The 26904-nt window shown below is 41.9% G+C and overlaps 1 protein-coding gene across 4 annotated transcripts in view; it reads right to left on the reverse strand.

The window, feature by feature from the left end:
• lin54 (lin-54 DREAM MuvB core complex component) overlaps positions 1–26904 on the reverse strand; it is an 87295-nt gene that overhangs the window by 19719 nt on the left and 40672 nt on the right. For all 4 annotated transcript variants that reach the window (XM_078401438.1, XM_078401429.1, XM_078401419.1 and 1 more), the window contains 4 exons: positions 13858–14074; positions 8982–9052; positions 2878–3075; positions 157–248 (listed from right to left, as the gene is read on the reverse strand). In XM_078401438.1, the coding sequence (XP_078257564.1) occupies positions 157–248; positions 2878–3075; positions 8982–9052; positions 13858–14074 (578 nt within the window). The remainder of the gene's footprint in view (positions 1–156; positions 249–2877; positions 3076–8981; positions 9053–13857; positions 14075–26904) is intronic.

Here is a 26904-nt window from a genome sequence, read left to right on the forward strand (position 1 = left end):
AACTAGTGGAATGAATAGCCCATTGCTTTTTTTTTGTTTTCTGAAGAAGGGTCTCGACCCGAAACATCACCCATTCCTTCTCTCCTGAGATGCTGCCTGACCCGCTGAATTACTCCAGCATTTTGTAATACCATGTATAATAATACATTGACTTACCCATTGATCGGCAGCTTTGCTTGATTCTGAATGTTGGATGTTCCAGAAAATCCATTATTACTGGATATTGAAACATAGGAGGCCTGTTGCAACTAATGAAAACAAAACAAAATTACTTGTTGCATATTTTTATACTTTTTGGGTCTATTTACCAATACGGGGAATGGATATTAGAAGAAAACCAGCCTCGATTTTGTGCTGAAATGACTTGAGTCGACCCTGGATTCTGAGACAAAGATGTCACTGCGGAATGACTGCTCAGTAATCTTGTATGATCCAAGAATATACTACAGGATAACCGTTAAGTGGTTTGTGCAATAATAATGTATTGATCGGCATTTCCCAGACCAGTTATAATTATGTAACCATAGGAGTGGTAATATTTCTTCAAGTGATGTACATCTTTAAAAATAGAAATGCTTGATTGATGGGAAGGTCCCATCACTAAAACTATTCAGAAAGTGCATGTTAACTGCAAAAAATTACATTTCTGGTGTTTCAGGTTACTCTTTTGCACCTTTTGAACTTGTACAAATCACTATAAGCGGCTGACAGGTAATAACTGCATAAAAACTGCCCATTCGTCACAATGTGCTGATTTTCTCAGCATGGAAGCAGCTACACAATATATGCACAATGACCTTGCATTGCTTTCAAAGCTAGGAAGTGTACTAACAGGGGTCAAACGCCATTCTCATCAGTCTGAAGAAGGGTCTCGACCCGAAACGTCACCCATTCCTCCTCTCCAGAGATGCTGCCTATCCCACTGAGTTATTCCAGCATTTTGTGTCTACCTTCGATTTAAACCAGCATCTGCAGTTCTTTTCTACATTCATATTCATCACAGATGTTCAAGAGCAGGAAACAGTGAAAAGAATCAGAAAATAGGGATTATAATTTGTGACTACATAAAACAAAACAAAAAACATTTGCTAAAATATTCTTGACTTGTATATTGGCTTTTAATGGAAGGAAGAATGCCATAGTTCACTCAGCCCTCTGTTTCAGAAGATATTTAAAACCAGACATAGCCCTCAGTAAATCTGAACGTATTCAGAGCGAGAGCAGGTCTTCAATAAATTCCAATTAAAACAAAGTATGTGCTATAACTCCAGGATAAGCGCTCAACAAGGAAAACCAAGTCCAAATCCAAAATATTACCTAACTTTTCCAACTTACAATACCTCCTTATGCAAAAAAACAGCCACCTACATATTCAATATGTACATATACATACTGCCCTTAAAAAAAAATCCTGTAGATAAAAGTATATAATTGGGATGATCAAGTGGGCACCTCCCTTCATTGGTGTTTCATTGAGTTAGGCCCACTACACCTCGGGAAGGCTCAACAGTTGGTTCTGGCGTCACAGAACAACCCCCTCAATACCAGCTCTCACCCCTAATGCTACCAGTGTCTACTAAATAAAGGAAGCTGCAGCCAATTAGTTCACTCTAACAAATGCTAAACACCTGCATCCTATCTCCAACTTATCCTACCCATCATTAAGCTTATAACATCACAAATATCACCCTTGCATAAGACTGGAATACACTTACACAAACTACAATTACAAAGAAATACACATACTGCACGTCATACGTTTCCTTTCTGCCCCCAACTGACAATATTTCTTCTCCACCAAATCCACCTACTGCCCTGTTCTGCTGCCTCTGACATTTGCTTTACAGCCTGACACAAACTCTGTCCACAAATTCCTAGCTCTCCAAATAGCGACGTGGTCGATCTCGCTATGAAACCACTACAACCCACCTCCACCGGACGTACTCTTGCTCTCCATCCTCGCTGCTCAACCTCTGCTGCCAAGTCGACATTTCTGTCTTTTCCTTTCATAAGCCTCATCCACTAAGTTCTCTCAAGGCACCGTCAGTTCTATAAAATACACTATCCGCTGATTAACTGACCATAACACTATATCAGGCCTCTAACTAGTACTAATTCTTTCCCGCAGAACAACAAGCTTTCCTCCCAAATCTACCTGCATCTGCCAATCATTGGCTCCCCGTAACTGGCCTGACTCATACCAGTCTGCAAACTCCCCCCCTCTACCTTTCTCTCCCTCACGGACAAAATTAATCGCTACACTCCCAGTCCTGATGCCTATTGAGTTCACTTGTGCTCTCCTCCACTCAATTGCTGCAGTTATGCACTTCAAGACCTGGTTATGTCACCAAGTATACTGACCCTAAGAAAGACTAGTCCTACATCCTGACAAAATATGCCTCAACATTGCCACCTCTGAACACAAGGGACATGCTGGATCCCCACCTACCCATTGTTTGAGGTTCTGCGGTGATGGCAGTACATCATAAATAGCCCTTATAACGAAACTGACATGACCCGCCTCCATACACCACAGGTCCCTCCAGCTAAACCTCCTCTTTTCTACACTTTCCCAGTTCATCCACTGTCCCTGCTTAACCTGAGCTACTGCCCTTATACATCTCACTGCTTCCTCCTGACGATGTACCTGCTCTACAACCAATTTCCTCCTCCCAGTTGGACCTGCCTTATTCCACTCTGGTTTCCCTGTGCTGAACTCTAAGCCTCCTTTCCCTTGCTGCACCATACCAACAATGTCTGTATGCCTCATAAATAATATTACAACATCTTCTGGGTGTTTAAAGTGCAAATTGATTTATTAAAGTCTTCATCTTCATCCAGTTTATTAAGCCCTCATGAACAGATTGCTTTACTTGCCTGTGTAACGTACTGAGCTGGGACCACTGCATATCCCATATTGCCAGATCCAGGCGCTGGTGCCAAAACAGTGCCGGGTGGAAGGTTTGTTAAATTCGGTTGGATCTGCGGTAATGCAGTTGCAGGCATGATGAGTCTCTGTTGGGGCTGGCTGGTGGTAACCATTTGTGTAGTGCCGACAATTGGTTTGGGAACTACCTGAAGACAGAAACACAAAACAGTTGTTTTAATACTGGAAGGTAATCAATAATACTCAAATTTAGGAAGACATACATGGACGGTAAATTCTGTAGACATAGAGCATATTATAAGTTAATTTTAGGTCAGAAAAAAATGAGGTGGTATAAAAAGGATATATGAAAAGAAACTTGAAATATTGTCAAAAATTACAAAAGATAATCTCAGGCATTCATTGGCTTTATAAACAGAAATAAAAAGTATTAGACCTTGCTGGAAAATTAATGATAATTCTGACCATTGTGCTACCATGAGGATGACATGACCTCAGAGTTCAGAGTAGATTTCCTGGAATCGCATTGGAATGAAATAAACCTGCAGCTGCTGGAAATCTGACACAGAAATAGAATATGCTCAAAGCATTCAGATCAAACTGCCTCTGTGGGGGAGGAGGAATGCTTAACATTTCAGATCAAGGGTCCTTAATCAGACTTAGAAAAAGGAAAATACAAACATAACTTAAGTTCCAGAGAAAGGAAGTAGTGTTTATGAAAGCGCAAATCAGAACAATCAATTACTTTAATAGGTTAGAGACAAGCATGAGAGGAAAAAGAGTAAATTAAAACAAAAGTATATGCATGGTCTGTGGGGAGAACAGAGTGGTTATGTGAATGTTTTTTAAAAAGGTCATTTTTCTTTGTTTAAATGGTTTAAGGTGTTAAAGATTTTTTCTTTGTAAAGGCTAAAGAAAACATAAATGTCCTTCACAATGCAAAGAAAAGCTGGAAAAAATAGGTGGTCAAAACCATTTCCCCAATTCACTGGGTGTATTCAAGAGAGCGTTAGACATAGCACTCAAAGCTAACGGAATCAATGGATATGGGGAGAAAGCAGGAACAGGATACTGATTTAGGATGATCAGCCATGATCATATTGAATGACAGTGCTGGCTCAAATGGCCAAATGGTCTACTCCTGCACCTATTTTCTACAGTGCCCTCTGTAATGTTTGGGACAAAGACCCATCATTTATTTATTTGCCTCTGTACTCCACAATTTGAGATTTGTAATAGAAAAAAATCACATGTGGTTGAAGTGCACATTTTAATAAAGGCCATTTTTATACATTTTGGTTTCACCATGTAGAAATTACAGCAGTGTTTATACACAGTCCCCCCATTTCAGGGCACCATAATATTTGGGACACAGCAATGCCATGGAAATGAAAGTAGTCATGTTTAGTATTTTGTTGTATATCCTTTGCATGCAATGACTGCTTGAAGTTTGCGATTCATGGACATCACCAGTTGCTGGGTGTCTTCCCTGGTGATGCTCTGCCAGGTCTGTATTGCAGCCATCTTTAACTTATGCTTGTTTTGGGAACTAGTTCCTTTCAATTTTCTCTTCAGCATATAAAAGGCATGCTCAATTGGGTTTAGATCAGGTGATGGACTTGGCCACTCAAGAATTGACCATTTTTTAGCTTTGAAAAACACCTTTGTTGCTTTAGAAATATGTTTGGGATCATTGTCTTGCTGTAGAATGAACCGCCGGCCGAATAGTTTTGAGGCATTTGTTTGAACTTGAGCGGATAGGATGTGTCTATACACTTCAGAATTCATTATGCTACTGCCATCAGCAGTTGTATCATCAATAAAGATAAGTGAGCCAGTACCTTCAGCAGCCATACATGCCCAGGCCATGATACCCCCACCACCGTGTTTCACAGATGAGGTGGTATGCTTTGGATCTTGGGCAGTTCCTTCGCTCCTCCATACTTTGCTCTTGCCATCACTCTGATATGTCAATCTTCATCTCATCTGTCCACCAGATCTTTTTCCAGAACTGTGGTTGCTCTTTTAAGTACTTCTTGGCAAATTGTAACCTGGCCATCCTATTTTTGCAGCTAACCAGTGGTTTGCATCTCGCACTGTTGCCTCTGTATTTCTGTTCATATTCTGCCGATATTGGCCATTGCTAAATCCACACATGACTCCTGAAGAGTGTTTCTGTTCTGTCAGACAGGTGTTTGGGGATTTTTCTTTATTATAGGGAGAATTCTTCTGTCATCAGCTGTGGAGGTCTTCCTTGGCCTGCCAGTCCCTTTGTGATTAGTAAGCTCACCAGTGCTCTCTTTCTTCTTAATTATGTTCCAAACAGTTGACTCTGGTAAGCCAAAGGTTTGGCTGACGTCTCTAACAGTTTTATTCTTGTTTCTCAGTCTCATAATGGCTTCTTTGACTTTCATTGGCACAGCATTGGTCCTCATGTTGATAAACAGCAATAAAAGTTTCCAAAGGTGATGGAAAGACTGGAGGAAAGACGGTGCTCAGAGCTCTCTTATACCTGCATTAAGGAGGCAATTAAACACTCCTGAGCAATTACAGACACCTGTGAAGCCATGTGTTCCAAACATTATTGTGCCCTGAAATGGGGGGGGACTATGTATAAATACAGCCGTAATTTCTACATGGTGAAACCAAAATGTATAAAAATACCCTTTAATAAAATCTGGCAATGTGCACTTTAACCACATGTGATTTTTTCTATTACAAATCTCAAATTGTGGAGTGCAGAGGCAAATAAATAAATGATGGGTCTTTGTCCCAAACATTATGGAGGGCACTGTATGTTTCTATCAGGTCGCTCCTCTGCCTCCAACACTCCAGAGAAAACAATCCAAGTTTGTCCAACCTGTCTTTTACATCTCATACTCTCTAATTCAAGCAACATTCTGGTAAAAGTATTCTGCTCCCTCTCCAAAGCCTCCACATTTTTCCTGTAATAGGCTGTCTGAACGGCACACAATGGTCCAAATGCAGCCTAATCAAAATCCTATAAAGCTACAACAGGAGTACCTTACCCTTATACTCGGTGAAATCAAGCATACCATACGTCACCTTTATCACTCGATCTACTTGTGTTGCCGAGCTATCGACTTGGACTCTGAGATCCCGTTGTAGATCAATGCTGTTAAGGATCCAGCCAATAACTGTATATTTTCCCCTTACATTTGATCTCCCAAAGTGCTGCCAATCACACTTGCTCAGATTAAACTGCATCTGCCATTTGTCCATCAATTTCTGTAGCTCATTTATGTCCTGCTGTATGCTTTGACAGCCTTCCTCGCTGTTTGCAACTCCAACAATTTTGGTGTTGTTTGGAAACTTACTAACCAACCCATCTACATTTACATCCCAGTCATTTATACATATCATGAACAACATAGATCTTAGCATAGATTTCTGCAAAACTCCACTGGTCAGACCTCCGGCCAGAATAATCTTCATCTTCCACCTTAATACAGTGTCATGTATGAGTAAACCAGTGCTGAATCTAAATTACCAAGTCACCATGGATCCCATGCATCTTAATCTTCTGGATCAGCCTATTATAAGGGACTCTCAAATGTCTAATTAAAATCCATGTAGACAACATTCACAGCCAAACCCTAATCGATCACTTTTATCACCACCTCAAAAAACTAAATCAAATTCGTAATGGCCTGCCGTGGATAAAGCCATGCTGACGGTCCCTAAATAACCTAGTAAATTAGAGCAAATCACATCCTGAAGAGTCCATCCTAATAGCTTCCCAACTACTGCACAGCATCTCACCATTTTATAATTTACCTGGATTATCTCTTCTTCCCTTTTTAAATAAAGCAACAATATTGGCTATTCTCTAGTCCTCATGACCTTGCCTGCGGCTCAAGAAAATGCAAAGATCTTTATCAAGCCCCCTGCAATCTCCTCCCTTGCCTCTCTCAATAACATGGGATAGATCCCATAAGACCCCGAGGTCTTATCCACCTTAATGCTCTTCAAGAGCCCATCACCACCTCCTTCTTGATCTCAATCCACTGTAGCAAACTATTGTGGGTAATACTAATATTATTACCCACAATTATCTCATTGTCCTTCATGTCCTTCTTGTTAGTGAATACAGATGAAAAGTATTCATTTAGTACCTCACCAACATCCACTGATAAATACCCTCCATTATCCTTGAGCAATCCTATCTTCTCCCCAATTACCCTTTTTAATGTACATACAAAAAGTCTAGGCATTTTCTTGAATCCGACGAGTGGCCCTTTTACCCATGTAATTGCTCGTTTGAGTTTGCGTTATATTCCTCAAAGACCCCATCTGATTTTATTTTTCTAAACTTTACATAAACATGTGCAGTGATATAATAATTCATTTAAAATACTTAACATTCTTGAGAGACTTGAATAAGTACTTGATACAGGTCCGACACTGATTTTCCGGCTGCTGGTGGTCCAGCCCCTCCTTTAGTCTGGACAAAATCCGCTCCCACCCCCACCCAGAAGTCCCCCCGAAAATGTGGCGCCTGGGCCGGGTGAGGCGGCCGATCTCATCGGGACCTCCGTGCCGATTGGCGGGTCAAATTTGCCCCCTGCGGTTAGGGCTCTGGACCTCCGGCCCAGATGGAGCTGGCAGATCCGTTCCCATAGCCAACTTCCACGGCTGACTTTGCGGGCCGGTATCATGGCCACTCAAGGCCATGACCTCTGTTGGTCCGGCAAAATGGATAATCCAGAAAGGCTCTGGGACCAAGGGTGGCAGAAAATGGGTGGTGGACCTGCAGAACAAAAAAATCCCAGTTTATGGGGGAAAAAGAAAATTGGAGACAATTTGAGAGCTTTTTCAATGAATAAACAAGTTGGGCCCCCCATTTCTGCTATTCTGAAACACTGATGGATTTGGTCTACATGCCCCCTAACAATGGCAATGTGGTTGGAGACAAATAATCAGCAAGTGAAAGATTTCTGGTTAAATAACTACTTGGTCAAAAATAGTTCTGGGGTTATGTCAATGGGGTGCATTAGAAAGGTATTTTCTGGGAACAATCCATAAACAAAGTAAACAATGGAAAAAAGTGGTATTTTAATTTAACCTTCTCTCTTTACATCAAGATAATTTGTGAACTAAGTGTCTGGGTTTCTCCAAGAAAATGTGATCGCAATATAATGTCTTCTGCTGGTCGAGGGATGCAACTTAGTTTGACAATGGAGTACTAAAGTTAAATAAAACTTGTTAAGTAGGCACAAGTGGTTAAATGACTGAAGCAAATGAGAAAAACAGAATGAAAGTTTCATCAGTAAAGAAACAACGACAAACATTTCAAATACTTCAAAATTCTCACATATGTTGCACTGAGAAAGACTGGAAAAATGGCCCACCAGTAACTTACTGAAGGTAAGAATAATATTAGGATAAATAATCTTACTGAAAATAACAAAAAATTAGAGATTAGCAAAGTTATGAAAACGTGATTAATCAAACAATAATTAACTAACAAATATTGTGAGCCTGAAGTTAGAAAGGAATATTAAGAAAGATGTGTAAATAGTAACTGTGGCTCTTTGCAGTCAGAGGCATAGGAATAAATAAATGGTAGAGGCATTAAATGAATCATTCATGGTCTCTGAAGAAGACACAATAACTGGAATAGAGAGAAGGGAATCAAGTGTTCATTCACGGTGAAGAAATTAAGGTAACTAATGTCACTAAATATAGCAAAGTGAAGAAGATTAAAGCCTTGCAAATCTCTTGGACTTGATGGCCAGCATTTCAAGGTTCATAAAGGGATGGTAACAGAGTCGATTGATTCTAAAATTCCTCAGACTCAATGGTTTGCAAGGTATTAAATGTATTTCTTAAGAAGGGATTGAGACAAAATAGGAAATTACAGACCAGATAGCCTGACATTAGTTGTCAAAAAAACCCAAACACAATTGCTGGAATCCATCAAGAAAGTGGTAACAGGGAATAAAGAAATTCATATGACAATTACAGAGTCAACATGATCTTTGGAAAGAAAAAATTGATTTGAGAAAACCCCATTACTGTCATTGAGGACAGCGCCAGAGATGACAAGATAAACATTTGACATATTACTCACATTTTTAATATTCTGAGCTGGTGCAATTGGAACCGACATGCGAACTTGTGGATTCAGTACAACTGTCTTAGCTAGTTGAGGAAAAACAAGAAAGTGTTACAAGACAAAATAGAACATTTATTCAGAAATATTGCAGAACTCTGTACTCTACATGAAATTAAAAATAGATTGGTGTAAAATTCTTAATAAATCTGGTTATATGCAAAGATTTTTTACGTCCAAAGAAATCTTTAAAAACTGCTTGGGGGTTCGAGAAACAAATTTAAAATAAGAAACTGTATTCCTAACTGCATCTTAAAATGTGAAATTATTTCAACACAATTCTAGTTTACAGTTTAGATAAGATAATCTGCTCAGCTCTTTCTGTTTAGCCACCTCTTTCTATATTAAGTTACAGATCTCCTTCTTGGTACAAAATGCCATTCAAATGAACTAAGGCATTCAAATGACTTCCCTTGTCCTCATCTTAATTGAGGACATCAACTGGAATAACATTTATTATCTCCTTATATATTTCTGGAAAGAGTTTTTATTGCACTCCCATAAAAGTACTGAATAGTGAGCTTTTTTAAACTATTATAAAAAGAGAAAGCATTGTTAGCAGTGGAGGACTTAACTTCAGTGGGCATATGTTGGGGACATAGAAAATAAAAGCTGTTTTTAAAAATATTACTGAAAACCAAAAGGCAGTCTAATTTTAAATCTTCCTTAAAAGGGAATATCTAGGAATCATATTTAAAAACATTACTTTCCTGTATGAATAATAGCGCATATTGCACTGTCCTTAAATTGGTATCAATCCCATCAAAAAAAAAGTGTACCCAACCATGTAAATCAGGAAGATGCTGTGGAAATGTTTCTGCTGTTCCATAAGCAGCACCATTTCAGCATCTTGCCAAAGGGTTCAGCACGAGAGTATATTTTCAGATATAATCCTGCCTCAGTATGTCATTAGGCCATGGAATAACTCTCCCAGCAAGTGGAAACAGATTTCATAAATGTATTTAAAAGAGGCATGGACTACTGCACTATTCCTGATAATTTTTTTTTTAAAAAGGCACAGGAAAACAGAACAAAATAGAGTGCAGTCTCAGATATGATGGGTCAAAATACTTTCTTATACATCAAGGTTTGAAATACTAAAACATGCAGAAACAGATTACCATCAACTTTTTTCTGAAAATTATGTAATTGCCAGTAGAGATTGTGCTCATTAGATCAAATAGGCAGTACATGCATATAAATTTAGATGTTTCAAACAACTCAGGTCAGAAACCGAAGTATTTCGCTCAACAACCAGTGCATGTCCTCCTTCAATGCCCCACACTCCTGCTAGTTGTTCCACCTAAGGTAGACACAAAATGCTGGAGTAACTCAGCGGGACAGGCAGCATCTCTGGAGAGAAGGAATGGGTGACGTTTCGGGTCGAGACCCTTCTTCAGTTCTACCTAACTAAATGATCACCAAATAATAGCTGCAAAGAGGTACAAAGTTTCTTGCCATCCCCAAAATTCACAATCCTGGAAAGAAATGTTTTGGAACTATGATATGGTCCTATAGCATGTATCTCAATGTAACAAGTTAACAATCTCAGGTCTTGTTACCAAGCTTATTGAACTGGACCTCTGCACATCCCTTTGCAACTGGATCCTCAACTTCCTCATCACAGATCACAATCAGTACGAACAGGAAACAACACTTCCTTCTCGATAACTATCAGCACAGAGGCACCTCAACGCTATGGACTCAGTCCCCTTCTGTACTCACTCTGTATCCATGACTGTGTCAGCGGACACAGTTGCAACTCCATCTTTAAATTCAATGACATCACCATTGCTGGACGAATTGCGAGTAATGATGAGTTAGAGTATAGGAGGAAGAATGATCATCTGATTGAATGGTGCCAAAATAACCTTGTTTTCAACATCAGTAAGACCAAGCACCAAGGATCTGATTGTTGACTTTATAAGAGGAAGGCCAAGGATCCACAAACCTGTCTTCATTGGCGGGTCGGTGGTGGAGAGGGTCAACAACTTCAAATTCTTAGTTTAGTTTAGTGATACAGGCGGAAACAGGCCCTTCGGCCCACCGAGTCCACACTGACCAGCGATTCCCCACGCATTAACACTGTCCCACACACACTAGGGACAATTTACACATATACCAAGCCAATTAACCTACAAACCTGTATGTCTTTGGAATGTGGGAGGAAACTGAAGATATCGGAGAAAGCCTACGCAGTCACGGGGAGAATGTACAAACTCCGTATGGACAGCGCCCATAGTCAGGATTGAACCTGGCTCTCCGGTGCTGCAAGCGCTGTAAGGCAGCAATTCTACCCTTGCGCCACCGTGCCGCCCTTGCCCGTGTACATCTCTGAAGATCTGTCCTGGACGCAGCATGTTGATGCAATCACAAAGAAAACCCATCCACATCTCTACCTCCTTAGAAGATTGAGGAGATTCAGTATGTCGACAAATACTCCCTTGAACTTCTACAGGTATACCGTTGAGAGCACATCGACTGGTTGCATCATGGCTTGGACGGGCAAATCGAACACCCAGGAATGAAGATTATAAAAACTGGTGGACACTACCCCGTTCGTCACAAGTACTGACCTTCCCACCATCAAAGGGATCTATAGTAAGGTGCTGCCTCAAAAAGGCAGCCAACATCATTAAGGAATCTCACCACCCTGGCCACAGTCTCATAGAAACATGGAAAAATAGGTGCAGGAGTAGGCCATTCGATCCTTCAAGCCAGCACCGCCATTCAATGTGATCATGGCTGATCATCTAAAATCAGTACCATGTTCCTGCTTTTCCCCCATATCCCTTGATTCCTTTAGCCCTATGAGCTAAATCTAACTCTCTCTTGAAAACATCCAGTGAATTGGCCTCCATTGCCTTCTGTGGCAGTGAATTCCACAGGTTCACAACTCTGGGTGAAGAAGTTTTTCCTCATCTCAGTCCTAAATGGCCTTCCCCTTATTCTTAAGGGGGTGGGCGGGGTGGGGTGGGGTTGGGGTGGGGGGAAACCTTTCTTTTATTAGGTCTCTTCCCCGGGGCGCAGCTCGGCCGCGGGGCCTTCCATCGCCCGCGGGGCCTTCCATCGCCCGGCGCGGCTCGGCCGTTGGACTTAACATCGCCGGCGCGGCTCAGCCACGGGACCTAACAGTGCCCGGTGCGGCTCGGCCGCGGGACGTTTCAGCGCCCGGTGCGGCTCGGCCGCGGGGCCTTCCATCGCCCGGCGCGGCTCGGCCGCTGGACTTAACATCGCCGGCGCGGCTCAGCCACGGGACCTAACAGTGCCCGGCGCGGCTCGGCCGCGGGGCCTTCCATCGCCCGGTATGGCCGCGGGACGTCTCAGCGCTTGGTGCGGCTCGGCCGCGGGGCCTTCCATCGCCCGGCGCGGCTCGGCCGCTGGACTTAACATCGCCGGCGCGGCTCGGCCGCGGGACGTTTCAGCGCCCGGTGCGGCTCGGCCGCGGGGCTTTCCATCCCCTTGCGGGGACTGTGCGTGTCGGTCGCCTCGTTAGGGGTCGAGCTGCCTGTCCGTGGGCGTGGGGGGAAGAGAGAGGGGAAGTTTTGTTGCCTTCCATCACAGTGAGGGGGTGTTTGGACTCACTGTGATGGATGTTTGTGTTGGGGTCGTGTGTTCTGTGTACTTTTTTCTTTTCTTGTTGTGTTTTGTGACTGCTGTAATTTCGTTCGGTATTTGTACCGAATGACAATAAAGTTATTCAAGATTCAAGATTCAAGGAACAGGTTCTTCCCAACAACCATCACGCCCTTGAACGTTTTAGAAAACAACTAAACTAAGAACTACTGTTATGGCTGTGCCAATAATACTTTTAAAAAAATGATTGAACTTTCTTTTGTCTGTTGTGCTACCTATAAGTACTTGCTGTTCAAATAACATTAAACATTCTTGACTCTTGATCTCTATCAAGAGGTCTAAACCCATAAAGGTCAGGTAGATAAGTTGTCTATCATCTCTTCCTTCATGCTTTACTTTCCCACACCACAATATTACAGCAATTATGACAAATTATTCTCAGAGCCCCAAAGGATCACACGTTATTTAAGCTTAACATTTCTGAAAATGTTAATAAAATTAATAACAAGCTCCAACAAGTCAACAATAACCCTTTACCGCTTACGAAATATCTTTGCAAGATAGAGGAAAGCAAAATTTCCCCTTGCTTCCAAATTATAAAGAATTCTAAGATGGCACAGTGGTGCAGCTGGTAGAGCTGCTGCCTCACAGTGCCAGAGACCCAAGTTCAACCTCAGTGCTATCTGTGTGAAGTTTGTCCACATGGGTTTCCTCCCACAACCCAAAAATGCTCAGGTTTGTAGATTAATTGGCCTCTATAAATTGCCCCTGGTGTATAAGAGTGGATGTGAACGCGGGCTAACAGTGCCCACGGGGTGATCAATGGTCAACATGAAGTCAGCAGGCCGAAGGGCCTGTTTCCATGCTGTATCTTTCAACTTATCAATCAAAACATCTATTTATTCTGCCTCAATAAACTTCAGAATGTGAACAAAACTAAATCACAGTTATCAGAAGATGGATACATTATTTGTTAAAGGAAACGATCATTGCAGGCTGAAACAAAACTGAGCATTAAGGCTCACTAAAGAAGTTCACAGAAAACATTTATTAGACCTAATCTGGAACTATTAAATGTTTACTGTTCCCTTTACTTAGTTTTAACCTCTCAGCTTTACGACAATTAAGAGCTTATGGATGAAAACGCATTCAAAAGCATACTAATTCCTCAAAAAAAAAGTTCAGAAATATTTTCATATCGATTTATCAAACATATGACTTTGAAGTAATAACAGAATGAAATTTTCTTGAATCAAACCTTGTGATAAGGGCTGTGTGTTGGTGCTGGAACTGGTGCTGACTGTCTGGGAGGAGCCACTGGCTGTTGACGCAGTAACCAGGCGTACATAATGAAATTTGCTGCCTGGTACTTGAATCTGCTGAACATTGGGTGATGTTGCCAAAGGAATGATGGTTTTGAACTGGGTGGTATTCATTGTTCCCATAGTTAGTGTCTGCACAGCAGGTTTCATCGTCTGCTCAAGAAGTACATACATGGTAATTAATAAAAACATATCATGATAAGCTTCATGAATCACAAATCCCAAACTTGCACATCAACTGCAGTGCATAAAAGACCACAGTATTTGAACAATAACTGACAACAAAAATCACACGATTGTGCAAGTAAACAAACTTTCATTTCTAGTTAACTTTAAAACATTTGTTTCGATTTTTGTTAATGGAAAAAATCTGTTTAAAAATTCTCATCGTTTTCTCTTTCATAGAGTTCTTTGAGAATATAACCAGCAGGAGGCATAAAGATGAAGGCAGGGAATTTTCCCACATGGAGTATTATGTACAATTCCGGTTGCCATACTATATGGAGGATGTGATTAAGCGAGAGGGGGAGCAGAACAGTTGCCTGGATTGGAGAATTTAGGATATAAGATTGGAAAGGACCCATTTTCCCTGAAGCGAAGGAGGCTCAGTGTTGACATGGTTGGTGTATAAAATTAACCAAGGCACAGATAGGGTAGATAGTCAGTATCTTTCCTATGATAGAGGTGTCCTATGACCCCTATCTTGTTTATCTTAAGCAAACTGGACTCATCAACTAAATAAAATAGGCCAGTTCGGTGCAGTGTAGAGAGAGGGAACAAAACTAGAACTTCATCAACTGAATTACACGGACGTCACATTTTTAATATTTACCTGGTCAAATAATTATTGGTAATGCATAGAGAGGTTAATGAGATTAAATAGATGAAAGCAATAACCATATCCATATATGATGATAACTACATTAAGGATCATGTAGTGATTGTAAAAGAAAAGATAAAATTATAATTTAAGTATTGGTTCTTCTTTTCTCATGTCAACATCTTCAATTAGGTCATATATTGTTTTTCAAGAATAACCAGAATGCTGGCTGTATTAGAGTGTTAGCTCTCAGGAGAGTTTGGACAATCTTGGATTGTGCGACGGAGCCTGAGAAAAATACATAAAATTGAGAGCATAGAAAGGGTGGAGAGTAGGGTGGAGTGTCAGAGTCTTTTCCTCAGAGTGGGAATATCAAAGAACAGAGGGCGTAGCTTGAAGGTGAGAGGGTAAAAGTTTAAAGAAGATGTGCGGGAGAGAGCGGACAGCACCAGACACCCTGGTTCGATCCTGACCTCGGGTGCGCTATGTGTGGAGTTTGTACATTCCCCCTGTGGCTGTGTGGGTTTCCTCCGGGTGTTCCAATTTCCTATCACATGCCAAAAAATGAGCAGGTTTGCAGGTTAGTTGGCCTCAAAGCTGCCCCTCGTGTGTAGAGAATGGATTAAAAAGTGGGGTGGCATGGAGCTAGTATGAATGACAGATCAATGGTTGGGAGTGGACTCAGCTGCGTCTCTAAACCAAGTGATTTTGCACAGAGAGGGTTGGGTACCTGGAACGCACTGCCAGGGATGGCAGTGGAGTCAGATAAGTTAGGAGTATTTACTGGGCTTTGAGATGGACACATAGTTTAGTTTAGTTTAATTTGGGATACAACGTGTTAACAAGGTCTTCGGCCCACCTGATACACAAGTCAATCCTACACACTAGGGACTATCACAGAAGCCAGTTAATCTACAAACCTGCAAGTTTTTGGAATGTGGAAAGAAATTGGAGCACCCAGAGAAAATCCACACAGTCAAAGGGAATACGTACAAACTCCGTATGGACAGCATTCATAGTCAGGATCAAACCCTGATCTCTGGTGCTGTCAGTTAGCAACTCTACGCTGAGCCAGTGTGCACCCAAGGTATGCAGGGAATGGAGGGATATGGAACATTGCAGGCAGAGGAGATTACTTTAATTTGGTTTCATGTTTGGCACATATATTGTGGGCTAAAGGGCATGTTCCTGTGCTGTACCGTTATATGTTCTATTTCAAATTCAGTTTCAGGGTGAGAAATCAAGTCTGAAACTAGTGCCCCACGTTTAATAATTCAGAAGCTATCATGTGTAGGTACAAGCAAAGTGAGTGGAAAAAGTTTGGCAGAAAAGCTATTGTAGGAGGTATGCACAATTTGCAACTTTAATAAAACTCTTACAGAGCAATGCCTGTGGGGAATAATGACAAACGGCAGTATTTAGGCAAAATTAAATTAAAATACCAAGAGTAGAGTTTCGGGTTAACAAAGACTCAGAATCCATTTAAAAAATAGTCATTCATTTTCAAGTGTTTTATTTAAAAAGTTAACCAGATAGACTTGGAAGCAGAGATGGTTGAAGATCGGGAGATTTTCTACAGTACAGGATGAGGAACTGGGAGAGAAATAAACAGAGGCCCCATGACGTCATTAATCCCTTTACAAATGTGAATAAAAACTCGGAATCCTTATATGAATAGTTAACATGGCATTGGGATTACTTTTTCAATACATTGGGACTGCAGTCTGATGCAAGATTTTTTAATATTTAATTTAATTCTGCATCTATTTAAGAACAAATTTCTAAATTGTTTTTGCCCAATATTTCTTGGCTCTGCATCAAAGAAAAGGCAAAAGGCTGCTTAGTTTCAGATTGTAGTAACCATGACTTAAACTGTTGGGAATTCCAGAGTTTGCTCAGCTGGCATCATGCACAAACATTTATTCAACTCCCAAGTTTCTTCTCTAAATAAAGTGGTATGTTATTTTACAGGGAAGGTAACAGACTCGAGCAGTCAGAAAAACAATCCTGCTTTCAACTGACCGTGCAATGATGCAAAGTAGCATGTCCTAAACCCTTTGAGTAATCAATGAGTGTTTTAAAATTTTCTGTACGAAAGCATTCAGGAAACATCGTGGTAGAATTTAAGTTGATAATTTTCTTCATTGTTTTGATGTTGTGATCAAGAGGTTTGTCTGCGAAATACATGCAGTTCTTCCTCTATTGAGCGATACAAAGTCAATAGACAATAGGTGCAGGAGGAGGCCATTTGGCCCTTCGAGCCAGCACCGCCATTCAATGTGATCATGGCTGATCATTCTCAATCAGTACCCCGTTCCTGCCTTCTCCCCATACCCCCTGACTCCGCTATCCTTAAAAGCTCTATCTAGCTCTCTCTTAAATGCATTCAGAGAATTGGCCTCCACTGCCTTCTGAGGCAGAGAATTCCAGAGATTCACAACTCTCTGACTGAAAAGGTTTTTCCTCATCTCAGTTCTAAATGGCCTACCCCTTATTCTTAAACTGTGGCCCCTTGTGCTGGACTCCCTCAACATTGGGAACATGTTTCCTGCCTCTAACGTGTCCAACCCCTTAATAATCTTATACGTTTCGATAAGATCTCCTCTCATCCTTCTAAATTCCAGTGTATACAAGCCTAGTCGCTCCAGTCTTTCAACATATGATAGTCCCGCCATTCCGGGAATTAACCTAGTAAACCTAGGCTGCACGCCCTCAATAGCAAGAATATCCTTCCTCAAATTTGGAGACCAAAACTGCACACAGTACTCCAGGTGCGGTCTCACTAGGGCCCTGTACAACTGCAGAAGGACCTCTTTGCTCCTATACTCAACTCCTCTTGTTATGAAGGCCAACATTCCATTGGCTTTCTTCACTGCCTGCTGTACCTGCATGCTTCCTTTCAGTGATTGATGCACTAGGACACCCAGATCTCGTTGTACCTCCCCTGTTCCTAACTTGACACCATTCAGATAATACTCTGCCTTCCTATTCTTACCACCAAAGTGGATAACCTCACACTTATCCACATTAAACTGCATCTGCCATGCATCCGCCCACTCACACAACCTGTCCAAGTCACCCTGCAACCTCATAGCATCTTCCTCACAGTTCACACTACCACCCAGCTTTGTATCATCTGCAAATTTGCTAATTGTACTTTTAATCCCTTCATCCGTCATTAATGCCACCCAATAAAGGCAGTTAACGTGAAGAGTTACACCACCAAATGAGAGGATATATAATTAAAATTACTTTACAGCTGGATACAACAACAATTAAACAGCCAGTTTTGGTTCTTTACAATCACTCCAAATCGACATCCTTTATTTAATTATCTGTATCCCTCCTGTATGTGTTCTTTCTCTTCCTTCCCCCTAGTTTTCCTTCCAACTGTACTTCAATCTCAAGCAGGAAATACAAATGTGTCAGAAAAATCAACGCTCAGGCAAGTAAATAAAATAGAAAGTGCATTATTGGTAGTTGTATCAAGGGTTTGATGGAGGGGGGGGAGGGTTTGATGGGGGTTTTTATGTTTAAAAGCATAGATGTCTGGCTGCTGTTTCATAATCTGTTGAGAAGCTTTGGTGGAGCTCAGCTTAGCAATAAAATGCAACTTCCTTGTTCTCTTCACCAGGAAACAATGCAGTGGTCACCCATTGAAAAAAAACAATGCTTTCTCCAAACTCTTCTTCAGGGACCTCTTTGGACACTTCTCAGGTGCAGGTCACCTCAGCTTCTGCTCTGCGTGTAGTTCAGGCAACAACTCGCATATAAAGTCCAGCAAAAGTTTGCTTAATAACAGTGTCTTAACTATACCAAATGTATGAACATGTAGAACAGAAAAAATTCAGTGGGTACATTTTGGCGATGCCTTTAGCTGCACGATTCCCAAAATCAACGAGACCTTGGTGTCCTTGTACACCAGTCACTGAAAGTAAGCGTGCAGGTACTGGGCTTGTATTCACTGGAATTTAGAAGGATGAGAAGGGATTTATAGAAGTCTAAGAATAAAGGGGAAACCATTTAAAACTGAGATGAGAAAGAACTTTTTCACCCAGAGAGTTGTGAATTTGTGGAATTCTCTGCCACAGAAGGCAGTGGAGGTCAATTCACTGGATGAATTTAAAAGAGAGTTAGATAGAGCTCTAGGGGCTAGTGGAATCAAGGGATATGGGAAGAAGGCAGGCACGGGTTACTGATTGTGGATGATCAGCCATGATCACAATGAATGGCGGTGCTGTCTCGATGGGCCAAATGGCCTCCTCCTGCACCTATTTTCTATGTTTCTAATCATCATACCAAGGGTTTGATGGGGGGAAAGGTAGATGTTTAAAAGCATAGATGTCTGGCTGCTGCTTCGTAATCTGTTGAGAAGCTTTGGTGGAGCTCAGCAATACAATGCAACTTCCTTGTTTGTTTCTTCCGTCTATAAAAACATGTTTTATTTGCTGAAAATGTACAAATCCAAGCCTAAAGGCCCTAAATAGGCAAAAGGAGCAGGCTATTTAGCCGCATGCTCTGGCATTCAGTAAGATCATGGCCGATGTAGCTCTGCTCGCCTATCCCATAACCCTCTGATTAAAAAATCTCAGCACTAAATATATTCAGGGTTCAACTGATATGCTTTCTAAGGCAAGGAATTCAGAAAGGAGTCACAACCATTTAAAAGAAAACATTTTTCCTCAAATTCAGTCTGTCAAACCCCTTCCCTAAGAATCCTACAAATTTCAATAAGATTCTCTCTTGTTCTTTTAAAGTCCAAGTGCAGACCTAATCTGTTCAATCTTCCCTCATCCAGTCCCTCCATATCCAAATCACCCAAGTCATCATTCTATGAACTGCCTCTAATTATATAATCTTTCCCTAAACAAGAGGGCTGAAACTGATCACAGTATTCACAAAATGGCTTCACTCACGCCTTGAAGAGTAGCACTAAGGATTCTCTGCATTTAAACTGCAAACACCATGAAGTATAAGCCAGCATTCCATTAACCTTCCTGACTATCTGCTACACTTCTACGACTACGTGTTTCATGTCCAATAACAGCCAAATTCTTTTGAGTTGCAACTTTCAGCAGTCTTCCTCTGTTTAAATAATCTGTTTTATTAATTTTCCTTCCAAAGCAAATAATTTCATGGGTATCCACATGATACTCCATTTGCCAACTTCTTGCCCATTCCTTTCACCAATATTTCCGTAAACTGTGTTTCCTCCTCCTGGCTGGTCTTGTCACCTATTTTTGTATAATTTGCAATTCTAGCTCAAGTATCTTCACTTCCATCCCCTAAATCATTAATACATATTGTAAAAAGCCATGGTCTCCACAGCTGTGGTTACAAGACAAAATAAGACGCAGACTCACTGCCAGCAAGTTAGCAAGTCCTTTTTCCCCATATCCCTTGATTCCCTTAGCCATAAGAGCTAAATCTAACTCTCTCTTGAAAACATCCAGTGAATTGGCCTCCACTGCCTTCTGTGGCAGATAATTCCAGATTCACAACTCTCTGGGTGAAAACGTTTTTCCTCATCTCAGTCCTAAATGGCCTACTCTTTATTCTTAAAGTGTGACCCCTGGTTCTGGACTCCCCCAACATCGGGAACATTTTTCTTGCATCTACCCTGTCCAATCCTCTAAGAATGTTATATGTTTCTATAAGATCCCCTTTCATCCTCCTATTTCCAGTGAACACAATCCCATTCCTTCATCATACGTCATTCCCGCCATCCCGGGAACTAACCTGGTGAACCTATGCTGCTCTCCCTCAATACAAGTGTCCTTCCTCAAATTAGGAGTCCAAAATTGCACACAATACTAGGTGCGGTCTCACCAGGGCCCTGTACAACTGCAGTAAGACCTCCTTGCTCGTAAACTCAAATCCTTTTGCAATGAATCCTCTGCTTTCTTCACTGCCTACTGTACCTGCATGCTTACTTTTACTGATGTACAAGCACACCCAGGTCTCGTTGCACTTCCCCTTCTTCTAATCTGACACCATTCAGATAATAATCTGCCTTCCTGTTCTTACCACCAAACTGGATAACCTCACATTTATCCACATTATATTGCATCTGCCATGCTTCTGCCAACTCACCCAACCTATCCAAGTCACCCTGCAGCCTCATAGCATCTTCCTCACATCTCACATTGCAACCCAGCTTTGTGTCATCCGCAAACTTAGAGATGTTACATTTAATTCCCTCGTCTAAATCGTTAATATTTTCTTGCCAACAACTGGGGTCCCAGCACTGAGCCCTGCTGCACCCCACTAGTCACTGCCTGCCATTCAGAAAATGACCCGTTAATTCTTCCCCACTACCGATGTAAGGCTAACTGGTCTATAATTCCCAGTTTTCTCTCTTCCTCCTTTCTTAAAAAGTGGAGTTACATTGGATCAGTTCCTATGGACTGGTGGGTAGCCAGAGTCGGGAGAACATTGAAAAATGATCACCAATGCATCCACAATTTCAAGGGCCACCTCATTGAGTACACCGGGATGCAGATCATCTGGCCCTGGGATTTATCTTCCTGCAGTCCCAACAGTTTACCTAACACCATTTTCTGACTATTGTGGATTCCCTTCAGTTCAACCCTCCCACTAGATCCTCGGTCCCCTAGTATTTCCGGGAGATTGTTTGTATCTTCTTTAGTGAAGACAACCAAACAACTTTTTTAACTGTTCTGCTATTTCCTTGTTTCCCATTATAAATTCACCTGTCTGACTGTTCGTCTTCACTAATCTTTTCCTTTTTACACACCTATAGAAACATTTAGTCAGTTTTTATATTTTCTGCAAGCTTTCATTCTTGCTCTTTTTTCCCCCTCTTAATTAACCCCTTTATCCTCCTCTGTTGAGTTCTAAATCTCTCCCAGACCTCTAGTTTGCCGCTTCTTCTGGCCAATTTATATGCCTCTTCCTTGGCTTTAACACTATCCTTGATTTCCCTCGACAGCCACAGTTGAGCCGCCTTCCCGGTTTTAATTTTTCGCCAGACAGGGATGAACAATTTCTGGAGTTCATCCATGCAGTCTTTAAATCTTCGCGATTGCATCTCCACTGTCAACCCTTTAAGTATAATTTGCCAATCTATCCTCGCCAATTCCCGTCTCATACCTTCAAAGTCTCCTTTATTCGTTCAGGACCCAAGTCTCTGAATTAACCGTGTCACTCTCCATCCTGATGCAGAATTCCACCATATTATGGTCAGTTACCCAAGGGGCTTTGCACAACAAGATCGCTAACTAATCCTTCCTCATTACACAATACCCAGTCTTGGATGGCCTGCCCTCTGGTCGGTTCCTCTACATATTGGTTTAAAAACCTATCCCGCATACATTCCAGGAAATCCTCCTCCTCAGCAGTTACCAATTTGGTTGGCCCAATCTATATGTAAAGTCATCCCTGATAACCGCTGTACCTTTGCTACACACATCCCTAATTTCCTGCTTGATGCTATCCTCAACCTCCCTACTGCTGTTTGGTGGTCTGTATACCACTCCAACAAGCATTTTCTGCCCTATTTCGCAGTTCTACCCATACCAATTCTACAGCATCCAAGCTAATGTCTCTCCTTGCTATTGCATTAACCTTCTCTTTAATTATATAGTTCCCAGGAATAAATATCACCAACAATTTGTCCTAAACTAGCTACATCGAAACTATGGCCAAGAAAGCATATCAATTAATTAGGACGTTTGGCACGTCCCCAAAAACCCTCACCAATTTCTACAGATGCGCCGTAGAAAGCATTCTATCGGGATGCATCACAGCATGGTTTGGGAACAACTCTATCCAAGACCGCATGAAATTGCAGTGAGTTGTGGACGTAGCCCAGACCATCACGCAAACCAACCTCCCTTCCATTGACTCCATCTACACTTCACGCTGCCTCGGCAAGGCCACCATCATAATCAAAGACCAGTCTCACTCAGCCACTCCCTTTTCTCCTCTCTCCCATCAGGCAAGAGGTACAGATGTTTGAAAAAGCATACTCCCAGATTTAGGGACAGTTTCTTCCCAGCCGTTGTCAGTCAACTGAATGGTCTTCTCATCAGCTAGAGTGAGGTCTCGACTTCTCATCTACTTCATTGGAGGCATTTGAATGAGCTTTAATTGAACTTTATCGTAAGCTAAATGTTGTACTCTTTATCTGTACACTGTGGATGCCTTAATTGTAATCTTTGACTGGAAAGCATGCAAACAAAAGCTTTTCACTGTACCTCAATACACTTGATAATACTAAACTAAACTGAATCCGATATCATCAAGTAACCTTGCGCTATATCTTGTTTGACCAGTTAGCCTGACATCGGTGGTGGGGAAGATGCTGGAGTCAATTATTAAAGAGGTAATAATGGCACATTTGGATAGCGGTAAAAGGACTGGTTCAAGTCAGCATGGATTTATGAAGGGGAAATCCTGCTTGACTAATCTTCTGCAATTTTTTGAGGATGTGACAAGTAAAATGGATGAAGGAGAGCCAGTGGATGTAGTGTATCTAGACTTTCAGAAAGCCTTTAATAAGGTGCCACACGGGAGGTTGGTGAGCAAAATTAGAGCACATGATATGGGGGTAGGGTATTGACATGGATAGATAATTGGTTGGCAGACAGGACTATTTACAATATATATTAATAATTCGGATGATGGAATTAGAAGTAACACTAGCAAGTTTGTGGATGACACAAAGCTGGGAGGCAGTGTGAACTGCGAAGAGGATGTTAGGAGGTTGCAGGGTGATTTGGACAGGTTGAGTGAGTGGGCAGATGCATGGCAGATGCAGTATAATGTAGATAAATGTGAGGTTATCCACTTCGGCGGCAAAAACAAGGAGGCAGATTATTATCTCAATGGTGTCAGATTAGGTAAAGGAGAAGTGCAACGGAACTGATAGAAATTTGCATTAGGCGAGAAATAGTATTGGGTAGACTGATGGGACTGAAGGCTGGTAAATCCCCAGGGCCTGATGGTCTGCATCCCAGGATACTCAAGGAGGTGGCTCTAGAAATCGTGGACGCATTGGTGATCATTTTCCAATGTTCAATAGATTCAGGATCAGTTCCTGTGAATTGGAGGGTAGCTAATGTTATCCCACTTTTCAAGAAAGGAGCGACAGAGAAAACGGGGAATTATAGACCAGTTAGCCTGACATCGGTGGTGGGGAAGATGCTGGAGTCAATTATTAAAGAGATAATAACGGTGCATTTGGATAGCAGTAAAAGGATTGATCCAAATCAGCATGGATTTATGAAGGGGAAATCCTGCTTGAATAATCTTCTGCGATTTTTTGAGGATGTGACAAGTAAAATGGATGAAGGTGAGTCAGTGGATTAGTGTATCTAGACTCAGAAAGCCTTTGATAAGGTTCCACACGGGAGGTTGGTGAGCAAAATTAGAGCACATGGTATTGGGGGTAGGGTATTGAAATGGATAGAGAATTGATTGGCAGACAGGAAGCAAAGAGTAGGAATAAACGGGTCATTTTCAGAATGGCAGGCAGCGGCGAGTGGAGTGTCACAAGGCTTGGTGCTGGGGCCGCAACTATGTACAATATATATTAATGATTTGGATGATGGAATTAGAAATAACACTAGCATGTTTGCAGATGGCACAAAGCTGGGTGGCAGTTTGAACTGTGAAGAGAATGTTAGGATGTTGCAGGGTGACTTGGACAGGTTGAGTGAGTGGGCAGATGCATGGCAGATGCAGTATAATGTAGATAAATGTGAGGTTATCCACTTTGGCGGCAAAAACAAGGAGGCAGATTATTATCTCAATGGTGTCGGATTAGGTAAAGGGGAAGTGCAACGAGACCTTGGTGTCCTTGTACACCAGTCACTGAAAGTGAGCGTGCAGATACAGCAGGCAGTGAAGAAAGCTAATGGCATGTTGGCCTTCATAACGAAAGGATTTGAGTACAGGAGCAAAGAAGTCCTTCTACAGTTGTATAGGGCCTTGGTGAGACCCACATCTGGAGTATTGTGTGCAGTTTTGGTCTCCTAATTTGAGGAAGGACGTCCTTGCTAGTGAGGCAGTGCAGCATAGGTTCACGAGGTTAATCCCTGGGATGGAGGGACTATCATATGAGGAAAGATTGGAAAGACTAGGCTTGTCTTCACTGGTGTTTAGAAGAATGAGAGGGGATCTGATAGAGATGTATAAAATCATAAAAAGACTGGACAAGCTAGATGCAGGAAAAATGTTCCCAATGTTGGGGGAGTCCAGAACCAGAGGCCACAGTCTAAGAATAAAAGGGAAGCCATTTAAAACTGAGGTGAGAAGAAACTTTTTCACCCAGAGAGTTGTGAATTTGTGGAATTCTCTGCCACAGAATTCACTGGATGAAATTAAGAGAGTTAGATAGAGCTCATGGGGCTAGTGGAATCAAGGGATATGGGATGAAGGCAGGCACAGGTTACTGATTGTAGATGATCAGCCATGATCACAATGAATGGCGCTGCTGGCTCGAAGGGCCAAATGGCCTCCTCCTGCACCTATTTTCTATGTTTCCATGACCCCTTTTAAAATCCAAGTATGTAAGGTCCACTGGTTCCCCTCTACACACTTGGGCCAATACTAATAATAATAATAATATTCATTTATTGTCATTGCAACGAGTACAACAAAATTAAAAAATAGCCAATCCTGACGGTGCGTAAAAACATATATGCAATAAATGCAAAAACAAATAAATACAATTATATTAAGTACAAAAGTTTTAACAGTGTTGCCTAGTGCAAAAGGTAGTGTTCAGTTCTCGTATGGCCCTGGGGTAAAAACTGTTCTTAAGTCTGTTTGTTCGGGATTTGATCGACCTGAAACGTCGACCAGAGGGCAGATGAACAAACAAACGGTGGGATAGATCTTTTATTATTTTGCCTGCTCTACTGAGGCAGCTTAGGCTGAACAGGTGCTCCAGGGAGGGCAGTGAGCAGCCGATGATCTTCTGGGCCGTCGTGATGACCCTCTGAAGGGCCTTCCTGTCCTTTTCTGAGCAGCTGGCATACCATGTGGTTATACAGTATGCCAGCACACTCTCGATGGAGCAGCGATAGAAGGACATCATGAGCTTCTCCTGCAGGTTGGTTTTCCTGAGGATCCTCAGGAAGTGGAGTCTCTGCTGTGCCTTCTTCACTGTGGTGATGGTGTTGGTAGACCAGGTAAGATCCTCTGCGATGTGCGTACCCAGGAACCTGAAAGCGGTACCCTTTCCACACAGACCCCATTGATGTAGAGTGGGTCGTATTCTGCACTGGTTTTCCCGAAGTCAATTATAAGTTCCTTTGTTTTGGAGGAGTTCAGGACAAGATTGTTCACTGAACACCATGCTGCCAGCCTTTGGATTTCATCCCTGTAGGCTGTCTCATCTCCTCCTGAGATGAGTCCAACCAGTCGTGTCATCCGCGAACTTGATGATGGTGTTGGTGGGATGGGTGGGGGCGCAGTCGTGAGTGTAGAGGGAGTAAAGGATGGGACTAACACACAGCCCTGTGGTGAGCCGGTGCTCAGTGTAATGGTGGAGGAGAGGTGAGGGCCTATTTTGACGGTCTGGGGGCGGTTGGTCAGGAAGTCCTTGATCCATTGGCAGATGGTTTGGGAAAATCCAAGGTCAGAAAGTTTGGTGACCAGTCTGCTCGGGATGACCGTGTTAAAGGCAGAGCTGAAGTCGAGGAAGAGCATCCTCACATAGCTCCCCTGGTGTTCAAGGTGGGTCAGTGCAGTGTGAAGAGCAGTGTCGATGGCATCCCCTGTAGACCTATTTGCTCTGTAGGCAAACTGGTATGGGTCGAAGGTGGGTGGGAGGCTGGCTTTGATGTGCTGCAGGACCAGTCTCTCGAAGCACTTTGTGATGACCGGTGTGAGTGCTACCGGACGGTAGTCGTTAAGGCCGCAAAGAACTAATAAATTGGTCAGATGCTATTTCTCCTTCATGAAACCAAGCTGACTCTGCTTGATCAGATTCTGACTTCAGAATAACTGGCTTAAAGTTACATGCTCTGTGCCTCTTTGTGAATAAGGATATATGTCAATCCTCTGGTACTTCAAAATCTAATATTTTAGCAATATTATAACCACTTCATCCTTAAAATGATGATTAGTTTGGAAAACCAAAACATTTCTGAAAATTGTGCCACCAGAAAAGTTGATCTGCTTGGGATTTAAA

Source organism: Rhinoraja longicauda, chromosome 1 (assembly GCF_053455715.1).
Source record: "Rhinoraja longicauda isolate Sanriku21f chromosome 1, sRhiLon1.1, whole genome shotgun sequence".
In the NCBI taxonomy this organism is placed as follows: domain Eukaryota; kingdom Metazoa; phylum Chordata; class Chondrichthyes; order Rajiformes; family Arhynchobatidae; genus Rhinoraja; species Rhinoraja longicauda.